Raw genomic sequence first — 10,533 nt, forward strand, 5'->3', positions numbered from 1 at the left:
ATGTTAGGCTCCTCCTGCTGCATACACTCTCACTAAAAGATGGCCTCGGAGGAATGGCCAGAGAGAGGAGACAGGGCTCCCTAACGGAAGAAACTAGTTGGGGACATTTGGAGCACACACAAGGTAGAGAACTCAGCAAGGCAGTGACTGGCGGGCCTAGATCCTGGGAGTGGATGGAGTTGCATGGGGGCTGCAGACTGAGGCAAGGACCAGTTAAAGGCTGATGCATGCTCAGCCACAGGAAGACACAAGCAGCATCCCCCAGCACTGCCAGGCATCACTGCATCTCCACTCAGGCCAGGTTTCATCATCAGCCAGGGGCAGGGGTCACAGCACAGGCGCCAGAGCCACAGTGCAAGGCGACAGGCTGACGGGCCAAGCCTGGCTTCCTGGCCATCTGCCTTCCTTGGGGGTGGGGGGCTCAAGGCCAGGCCCCATCATTGGCTGGTGCAGAGGGGAGGGCTTCAGCCCAGAAGGGCAGGGCCAGGAGCCAGTCTGGTTTTTAGGAACTGGTGACACAGGAGACCCCAACCTCTCCTCAAAAACATGGGTCATGTCCTTGACCCAACCTGCCCCTGCCCCCACACCACAAATACACACCTGGGGTCTCAAAGAGATTCATTCCTTAAATCCCCCACCCCGCCAGCCAACAGACTGGGTACCAGGCAGTACAGGATAGCAAGGGCTGGCACATGGCCACCAATACAACAGCTGAGGCCCTGCACTGATGGAGCTCTGCACAGACCCTGGCCCCCCCCATACCTGAGATGGACAGATACATACCAGACACGGGCCACATGACACAGTAGCTTAAATACCTCCTCTCTCTTCTCTATTTTTTGGTCCATTTTTCCATAAAAAAAACACACACACACACACACACACACACACACACACACACACACACCCAAAAGGGAGCAGGGATCAGAAACAAGAGGTGTGGTGGGACATGGCCTCCCTACTTAGGTCCAGGCCCCAGGGATAGCCCCCAAAGGCTCCCATCCTTCCCATAAGCACCCTGTCTCAGTACCTCTAGAGACCAAGGAGGCAGTAGGGTATGGCAGGGCATCTGTCCTCCTCCCTTTTGCCTCCAGGTGATACCAGAAGTGCTGGGGCTTCGTGGGGACCAGGAGAAGGGACACGGACAGACGGGAGAGGGAGGGCATCATTTCCACATTGAGGAGAGTAGTGGGCGCTTATCCACAGAAATGCATTATTTCTCCCCATTTTTTGTTAAAAATCTACTATAAAAAACGCAGCTGGGGGAGGGACATCTGTCCCTCTCTGTGCTAAGGGCTGGGGAAGGGGGCAGCAGAGGCCGGGAGGAGGCCCCTGCCGCACGGTGGGGGTGGGCGTCACTGCCGGGTGCTCTCGCCCACCATCTCCAGGTTGTGCTGCTGCAGCTGGGCGCGAAGCACGGCATTCTCATTCTTCAGCTCTTCGATCTGGCAGACACGACAGGGGTCAAGGAGCCGGAGGTGGCTCCTTGCATCTTGGGGTTCTGGGTCCCCCACCCAGCTCCCACCCATGGCACTCACCTGTTGCCTCAGGAGCTCATTGTCCATCTGCAGCCGCTCGGCCTCCTTGAAGGTCTCCTGCATGCGCTGGTTGGTCTGGCGCAGCTCCCGGATGTAGTCACAGGCCTTCGACAGGATCCCTCCCTTACTCTGCAGGGTAGGCGAGAGCATTAGAGCGAGCACTGCCTGCTGGCCTCTACCTGCTGGCTCACCCCAGGACAAATGCCATGCCCAATGGCCAGGAAGACTTTCTGGGAGAGGCTGGGGACACTCACCGCTCCCGTCTTGCTATTGTCTGCATTACAATCTGGAATGATTTTTGAAAGTTGGACGATCCAGTTGTTGATCTTGTCTCTCCGCCTCCGCTCCACTGCAGGAATAACAGCAGTAATAACGGCTAGGCTTACAGCACTTCCTGTGCTCCTAGGCGATTTACCTCCTGAGGCAGATGCCATCGGATGCCAGGCTGCTGAGGCAGTGCAGGCCCTGTCCAAAGTCATACTGCTAGCAAATGCAGGGCCAAAATCTGAACTTAGGCAACTTCCATGCCCACTTTACATTGCTTCTCAAGAGGAACAAGGAAAGTCTCACTCTCAAGTGCACACACACCTTAAAAGCAAAATCAACAGCTGGAGACTGCGGATTCATTTTGTTTGCCTGCTCAGTGTATTTTTTAAAACGTCATTGAAGAATTACAATAATTGCATCTTTTGAAAAACAGAGTTGGGGCTACAGTGGGCACGTTTTCTTGGGAGGCAAGAATGGGCCAGAGTTCCTTTACATGAGACCCAAGTGTCCCACTATGGTCCCCATGGCCCATGCATTTAATTCTCCATAGCCCTCAGGTTTCCCCAGGGCTCTGGGTTTCATGATTCTGTTTTTCCTTCATTTTAAAAATCACTCTAACCTCCTATTTTCTTTCTTGTTATAATAAATGAATAAATGAGTAAGTGAATGAATGAATGAATGACTCTGCCCATGTCTCACCCCTGCTTAAAACCCTTCTCTAGGACCTTGGCAGCAAAGCCCAGCACCCCAGACTGGCTTCTGTGGTTCTCAGGGGACTGGCCCATCAGGGCATTGGGTCACTCAGGAATAACATGAACCTTATCTTGTAGGCCAGGGATGGCAACAGAAGATTTCACTTGAAAAATCCCGATTTGTGATCTTATTTCATCAAATGCTACAATCTCACTCTGTCAATTGAACTGAGTGGCAGCTGCAGACAGGGCATATCTCCTCTTTGGCTCCTCACCTGGCCCACGTCCCAATCTTATGACAGCTGCCCGGGGGTCCACCTGCACTGGAGCCTGAGATCCCTGGCTTGGGGCCTATTGAAGCAAAGCTGTCCCAGCCCTTCCCTACTTTCCAACGACAGTACGAGGCACTGGTGAGTACACACAAGAAAGCTGTTACCCCTCAACTCTCGCCCACACTTTCATGCCCCTGCCAGGATGGCCCCTGGACAAGTACAGGTGGCATTTGTAGAGGACAAGTAGACAGTTTCTCAGGATTAGGCAGTGCTGATGGGAGACAGGGGCGGAAGGGGAGAGGGTTCTAAGAGAGAGAATAGAGGGGAGGTGTGGCCCAGGAGCATGCCCTCCACTCCCTACCTCCCCTGAGGCCAGCACCACCCCTCATCCTGGAGTTCCTTCAAAGCACACACCTGGCCACTAACAGGCAAATCCCACTGTCTTCTCTTGGCCTTGGTTTTATCCACTCATCGCTGACCAGTCCTTCTCACCACCACATGCTTCCTCACTTTGGCCTAGGTGACAACACCTTCCTATGTGGACACTACTTCTCCTTGGCCCCTCTTGTTCCCTCATGCTCCTCTTTCCACAGATACCTCCCTAATACCATGACAAGAATGGTGATCAGCACGGAACTTTGCCTGATCCTAGTCCTGGACCCCACTGCTGTCGTAGTGAGCGGAACTATCCCAACAAGGACAGCCACTTCTCAGTCTTTGGGAACTCTGTAGCCAAAAGCAGCAGCAGAGCTAAGAGCGCAGTCCAGGCTTGGTGGCACTGCCAACCACGTCCCTCAGCAACATGTTCTATTCCCAAGGTTTCAACTGAGGAACTCAACAGCAGATGGCTTCTTGGTTTCCTTCTCTACTCTCATGCAATCCAGCATTCATGAGCTTGGGCACCAGGCTGCAGCTGTATCTCCCATGTAGTCCCCCACCAGGGGGCAGGGAAAAGGGGTATGGCATATCTCCAGTTTGCAATTATTTCTCAAAAACATATTTTGGACAAGTTGAGTTTGAGGTGTCTGTATGCAGGCCACTCCGAGAGACTGGAGTCCACAGTGGATTCAACCTCTGTTCTGCTGGCACTCACTGTACCACTGTGAAGTGCACGTGAACAGGTGATACCAACACCACAGGATATGTTATAACCGAAGATTGTGCCAAGGGCCTGGGGATTGCCAGGGTGGAGCAATGATTTCTGCATAGGAATGGGATGGGATGATATTTTCAAAGACTTAGAGAAGAAATATTTGGACTAGTTTCTGAGGGGAGGGGCATCAGGCAGACAGGTGTCAAGATCCCAGGAATGGTGACACGGAAATACACTGGGGGCCATGGAGCAATGTGGTACGAAAAGGTTGTAAAAACAAGTAGTGAAGGCCTGAATGCCCTATTAATGGGTCTGGACCTCATCTCCTACTATAAGGGTCCAGTTCCTTGAGCCTGAGGCCCTTCATTAAGCAGGTGGCGATGTGGTCAGTCCTGTTACTTGAGAAGACCATTTTGGCATATCTGAAATGGAGGAAGGCCAGTGAAGACCAAGGCCATGTCCATTCCACAGAAGTGTTTCAGTTATACCCAGTTAAAACACAATGTAGAAGCAAAATCTGCCAGGACTAAAGGGAGAAATGGACAAATTCACAAATATACTTGGAGATGTCAACACTCCTCTCTCAGTAATTGACAGAACAAGCAGACAAAAAAACCAGGATAGAAAACCTGAACAGTCAATCAACTTGACCTGGCTGACACTGCGGGAACACTTCACAACAGCAGCAGATACATATTCTTTTCAAGCGCATATGGAAACTTTCACCAAGATAGACCACATTCAGAGCCATAAAACATGTCTCAATAAATTTCAAATAATTGAAATTGCATAGAATACGTTCTCTGATTTTAATAAAACTAAATAAAAAATCAGTAACAAAAAGATATCTAGAATTAAGCAACACACTTCCAAATAACCCATGGGTCAAAAAAAAAAAAAAAAAAAAATCACTAGGAAAACTGGACGATATTTTGAACTGAATGATAATGAAAATACATTCAAATTGGTGTAGCTGAAGCACTGTTAAGAGTGAAATTTGTAACTAGAAAGCCTCGTATTCGGGGAAAAATTGGTTTAAAATAACCTTTAAAAAGCTAGAAAACAACCCCAGCAAATTAAACCCAAAGTAGAAGGAACAAATTAGTAATGTTAAGAGTGGAACCTAATGAAACAGAAAGAGCAATTCTATCAGCATTATAAAATCAGATTTTACATAAAGATCTGGATTTCTGGCTTCTCGGAGGTTCTGGCAACTGTGGACCCAAATTCTGGCATGGTGGCAATGGGCTGGTGCTGCAAAGACCACCCTTCAGGAAGGACATATGAGCCCCAGTTCACTGGGGGGCCTGGAGATGGCCTCCGTGGTTACCAAGAAATGGCGAGGATGTAAAAAAGGAGAAAGAGAAGCTGATTTGAAGTCGACTTCAGCACAGAATCTCAGGGTTTGGGGGTGTGAGGGAAGAGGGAGGAGTTCAAGATGGCCCAGTTTTCAATTCTGGCTTAGGTAATTGTGACCAGAGTGCCTTTTGCTGCTCTGGAAAAAGAAATGTTGCATGGGTGCCTTTGGGGAGGGGAGACAGCAGGTTCTGTTTTAGACAAGTTGAGTTTGAGGTGTCTCAAGGACATCCAGAAATGGAGATTTTGAATGAGCAGCTCAAAATATGGGTCTGGAGCTCGAGGGAAGAATGGTGTAGAAACACGTTTGCACACTGCCCATATATAGGGGGTGGGGAAACCCTGGGGCAGGGGGACATCAAGGAGCAGGTCTCACCTTCTTGGATTCACACAGGAAAATGCCAGCTGGATCCCCTCCACAGAGAAATGACGAACACCTACAACTGGGGATGGGGCTTTGGGAATACTGACAGTCCCTGGGGCTGATGAGGAGACCAGACCTTAAGAAACACCAATAGTGGAAGCAGTTTCCCAGCCTTCCCCAACATGAAGACTCACCTGGAGAACTTGTCAAAATACAGACTCCTGAGCCTCCCTCTGACCTACCCATTCAGAACCTGTGAGGACAGCCTTGGAGACTCTGATTATTAACAAGCTTCCTGGAGTGTTTGGGAAGCCTTGCTGAGGAGCAGACTGGGAAAAGGAGTGGCAAAATGGGTAAGAGAATCGGAGCAGGTAGAGCAGAAAGGATCATTACTGAAAGAAGTGGAATAGGCAGGGCCAGATGCTTGGAATGCAGACAGGAAAGGAAGTCAATTGATTTGGCAATGCAGTCATCACGGGTGACCTTAAATGGAGCCATTTTGGTAGACAAAAGAGCCAGACTGTCAAGGATACAGGGAGGATGGGTAGAGGGTAGGTCAAATACTGCGAAGGTTAGAAGAGAGGGCAGGATACAGCTGAAGGGTAGAAGCGAGGTGATGAAAAGCCTGCTTTTTGTAGGAGAAAGATTCTACACTGTTTGCAGGTGGAGCGATCCAGTGAGAGGCAGAGAGTGAGAGTGGGGTAAAGGGTAGCTGGATGGTATCCCAAGAGTGGTTGGCTGCAGTCTTACCAGGGGACAGACCACACGGCCAGGAGTCTCACATGTCTCAGCTCGCTGCACCCTCAGTATTAGCCTCTGCAGGAAGCAGGTTAACACTATCTTACAGAGAACTAAACAAGTGCAGGAAAGAACCAGCCTGAGGTCATATGACATAAGCAGTAAAAACAGGACTGCTGGGTAGCCTACAGAAGACCCCTCAAACTCACCGCACCCAAAAACCAAGCTCAGACTCACCCCTTCACTTTTTAAACCAACCCAACCCCATCGTGAAACCCTGATTCATGAAATCCTGATTCTTCAGCCTTGGAATCTTCTCCCCACACCCTCCCACCCTCCATGCCCTGTCCTGTCTCAGGCTTCACATCTGTAGTCACCTCCTGTTTTTCTAGCTTCTCATATCCCATCTTCCTTACTATCTAGCCTGCGTATACAAACCTCTCTGCTGGCTTTCCCTCAAACTACCATAAAAATCCAGGAGCAGGGACACTGAGAGGGCCTCTTACAAGGCTCCATGTGATCTGGCTCTGACCAGCCCTACTGCTACTCTATCAGCTTCCTTTTTCCTTTCCTGAATTCTGCTCTTCAAACACACCAACTCTGTTCTGGCTCGGGCTTAGGTATTTGCACTTGCTTGTCCCTCTGCCTGGGACTCTTCCCCAGCACTTGGCTGACCCATTTCTCAAGTTCCATTAAGGCCTCTGCTCAAATGTCACCTCTCAGAGACCTATATTGCCATTATTACCCTCCATCTTCTTATTCAACTTTATTTTCCTTCATGTGCCTTATGATGCTACATTTTAGCTTTGTGAAATTTGTCTCTCCCACCAGAATAACATTAATGAGAGCCAAGACCTCATCTGATGTATTATCCACTGTACCTGAGGACCAAAAACAGTGGCCAGCATAGTATGTACACAAGGAATGAACACCGGCACTGCTTAGATCACAGCTGCACAGGCCCAGCCCTCATCGAACAATTTCAGAACTCTCAGGGCCTCACCCTAGCATTCAAGGCCTTCCTGCAACAACCAAACCAGCGCCCCACTGAAGCAACCTGACTCTATTCTGCCTTCCCTCTTCCAGTCTGTCCTCCCCTTTGCCTGACAGCCCCCACCCGCAAAGACCACCTCCCTGGGAAAGCGTCATCTAACCCCCCAGTCAACGTTCAGATACCAGCCTGAACTCCTATGAGCTTCCCTGATACTCCAGACCATGCCCCACACCTGGCCAAGGGCACACGCTGCTCAGCCTGGAATCCACCTTCTGGAAATGTTTGCAGAAGGAAAATTGTTTGGGTATACGTGTACCTCTGGATTTCCATGCTACTATGTCCACCGTAGTGGAACTAGGAGCAAGGGTTGGGGTGGGAGACTAGGGGGCAGCAAACAGGGCCAAAATGACCTTAGGGTGGATCTGGTGTTTATGGGAAGGGCAGGATGCTCCAGCTTTGGCCAGCCAGAGGCACAGCTTTCTGCAGTTTCATCTTCAGATGTGCTCCCTGTCAGACCAGAGCTACTTCTGGAAGCCATGTGGGCAGGGGAATGAGGGACCTGAACACAACAGCTGCCACTGCAAAGGTAAGTCCGGGGGAGCAGATCAATCTAATTTTTCAAAAGGAACAAGAAATCCATATACATAAATGTGAAACCTGCCGTTTAAAATTTTTTTTTTAGGCAAGGCAACCTTTGGTTGACCTCAGAGATTGCAAGGACCTTGTCAGCTTATAATCCTTTATTTTTTATTTTTTTATGCCTACAACACCTGGTCTTCCTAGGTGGTCTCTCATCCAAGTACTAACCGGGCCTGACCCTGCCTAGCTTCCAAGATTAGACAGGATCGGGCTTGTTCAGGGTGGCACAGATGTAGACGAAACCTGCCATTTTAGATGCTGGCCATTAACTCAAAATCCCTAGCCAGGATGAGAAACACAATGCAATCCATGCCTATCTGTTCCAGACAAATGAACTTCCCCCATCCCTTTCTCCTTCTCCAGCATTCAACAAACACCTCTTGCGTACTTATAGCATGCCTAGTGATATGTGACTCCAAATACCAGGCCTGGCTGTGCCCGTGAGGCCAAAGCCTGGGCTGGACAGGGAGCTCCACCTTGACCTTACCTTCATTGTGCTGAGCTCTCCTTCTTTCATCCCGTGGTGTTCTGGTTCCATCAATTTTCCTAGATGAGGGAAAAAATGGGCAAGTGTTACCTCAGGCCTTGTTTATCCAAAAATTTAATAAGGAGTCAGACTTGGAGAAAATGATCTTTGCAAGACAAATCTACATGCAGAAAAAGGAAATGATACTTTATTTATACTAGAGAAGCAAAAACAGACCAAAAATACACCAAGTGCGTGTTGTGGGCTCAACTGCCTGGCTTGCATTCCAGAAAACCCTCCCTTCCTTTGGCCCCACACCAGGCTCTCCCAGTGTGCCCTGCTTCTGGGCCCAGGTCTCCTGCACATACGGGGAGTAGGGGTGTGTCCGGGGTGCAATCGTCCTTTGCGTTCCTGTCTGAAGCACGTCCTGGGGCGTCATCATGACATAAAACTGGCCTGTAGGGAAAACACAGGTTAGTGCTAGAACTGGGAGCAGAGTTAGAACTGACTGGGGGAATCCTGCCAAGCCTGTTGCCTCCCTTGCCTTCCACCTTGGCCCCTTCCTTCCTTTACCTCCGGCCTGCAAGCTCTGATCTGTGGTCTGTACTGACACAGCCGTGGTATCTCCCACACTGGACGCTGGGAAATAGGCAAATCGTGCCTCTCCACTGACAGCCTCCGCTGCTGGGCTGCCGCCATTGCTGAAGGGATTTTGGATTACAGCCTGGAGGGTAGAAGGACACAGAAACCACCCTTAGCCATCTTTGTTCCCCAGCCCAATCCCTTGTTGCCCTGTTTGACATTTATTGCATTCTCTATGGAGGGCGGGGAATCCCTCTGCATGTGCCACTCTGCCCTATGCCACAGATGACTCTGAAACTTGCAGACACTCAACAATCACTGGATGAACTAACAGACTTTTACCTCTAAGAGATTTTCCTATTACCATCATCCCATCTTTACAGGAAAACAAAAACAAAAACCACAATGTTTCAAAGACCTTACCCAAAGTTTCATTGTGCAGAACAGGAATTTGACCCACGCCTGAAGGCAGCATCTGTGTCCCACCTGTCCCACCCCCTGGGGCTCCCCAACAGTGTCCCCTCTCCATCCTCCCAGGAGTTGCTGGGCACCTACCAGTGGGAAGGGTGCTGCAGGACCCGGGGGCACAGAGGCAGCAGCGGGACCCGGGCGCTGGGCTGCCCCATCCACACCCACTTGGGTCACAGCCTGCTGCCCCCCTGCGAAGGCAGCCGTAGACACGACGCTGACGGCGCCTGCTGTGTCCCCCTGGCCATCCAGCTGACCATCAGTCACCTGGACTACGCGGTATGTCACCTGCAGGGGGCGGCAGAGCAGCAAGACCAGTGCTGGGGCCCAGGCAGGGGCCAGGTCCGAGCCCCTCCCAGCCCGCTAGCTCGACCCTCTGCTCAACCCTCCACTTGCTCACCAGGCTCCCGGCCCGCAGCCTCACCTGTCCTCCATTATTCTCTGTGCGGAATTGGTACTGGATGTTGTGGTCGCCGAACGCCGCCTGCTGGACGCTGGCGATGGCCACTGCTGTCTGCTCCTCCGCCCCAGGGCCGTCCCCGCCTGCGGTCGGAGGGTAGGGGGGATGGTCAGCGGTCGCGTGGGTCTGGGCGGCCCCAGTGCCCACCCCGGGCGCAGGCCCCAGCTTGGTGGGCCCCGCGAGCACTCACTCTCCTGCAGCTCGACGCCCTCTTCTGCTTCGGGTCCCTTGTCGTGACTGCAGAGAAGGCGGGAAGAGGGGGTTAGGGCTGCTCGCGCCCCCGCCCCTTTGCCCCGGTGCAGGGTCCCCATCCTGCTTGGCCCATTCCGGGGCTGCGGCACCGCGAGCACCGGGAGCCGGGGGTATCAGCGCGGATTCCCCCCTCCCCTGCGGCCTCCATTTTGAGCTGGGCCCGGCTGTCGCTCGGGATCATGGCGGCCCGGCCGGGCCGAAGGGCCGCAGCCAGGTCGCACGGGGGCATGAACCGGCCTGGCGCTCTTACCTGGCGGCGGCAGCAGCGGTGGCCGAGGCAGCGGGATCCAGACCCGGGTCCAACATGTCCATGGGGGGGGGGTGGGGGCAGGGGGGCGGGGCCGGGGGGAGG

The 10,533-nt window shown here is 51.9% G+C and overlaps 1 protein-coding gene across 2 annotated transcripts; it reads right to left on the reverse strand.

The window, feature by feature from the left end:
• Positions 1-843: 843 nt before the first annotated feature.
• Positions 844-10,493, reverse strand: USF2 (upstream transcription factor 2, c-fos interacting). Of its 2 annotated transcripts, XM_039850227.1 has the most exons (10): positions 10,432-10,493; positions 10,120-10,166; positions 9,894-10,012; positions 9,557-9,757; positions 8,993-9,143; positions 8,788-8,875; positions 8,441-8,499; positions 1,793-1,887; positions 1,539-1,667; positions 844-1,445 (listed from the first exon to the last, which is right to left on the reverse strand). In XM_039850227.1, the coding sequence occupies exons 1-10, from the start codon at positions 10,491-10,493 to the stop codon at positions 1,356-1,358; spliced, it is 1,041 nt and encodes a 346-aa protein (XP_039706161.1). In that variant the 3' UTR covers positions 844-1,355. The 2 variants fall into 2 exon arrangements, with proteins under 2 accessions (XP_039706161.1, XP_039706162.1); XM_039850228.1 differs by lacking the exon at positions 9,557-9,757 and having other exon boundaries at positions 1,356-1,445.
• Between the last annotated feature and the right edge of the window lie 40 nt (positions 10,494-10,533).

The sequence above is a fragment of the Pteropus medius genome, unplaced genomic scaffold (assembly GCF_902729225.1).
Source record: "Pteropus medius unplaced genomic scaffold, Ma_sr-lr_union100, whole genome shotgun sequence".
Taxonomy (NCBI): domain Eukaryota; kingdom Metazoa; phylum Chordata; class Mammalia; order Chiroptera; family Pteropodidae; genus Pteropus; species Pteropus medius.

What these genes read in the sequence shown, in the direction of transcription:
- USF2 (XM_039850227.1), bottom strand. Translation starts at nt 10,493, where the DNA reads ATGGACATGTTGGACCCGGGTCTGGATCCCGCTGCCTCGGCCACCGCT. An exon ending in CGGACACACCCCTACTCCCC is followed by an intron (nt 8,500 to 8,787) that starts GTATGTGCAGGA and finishes TCCCTCATCTAG; the next exon opens with GAAAATTGATGGAACCAGAA. An exon ending in ATGAGCTCCTGAGGCAACAG is followed by an intron (nt 1,446 to 1,538) that starts GTGAGTGCCATG and finishes CGTGTCTGCCAG; the next exon opens with ATCGAAGAGCTGAAGAATGA.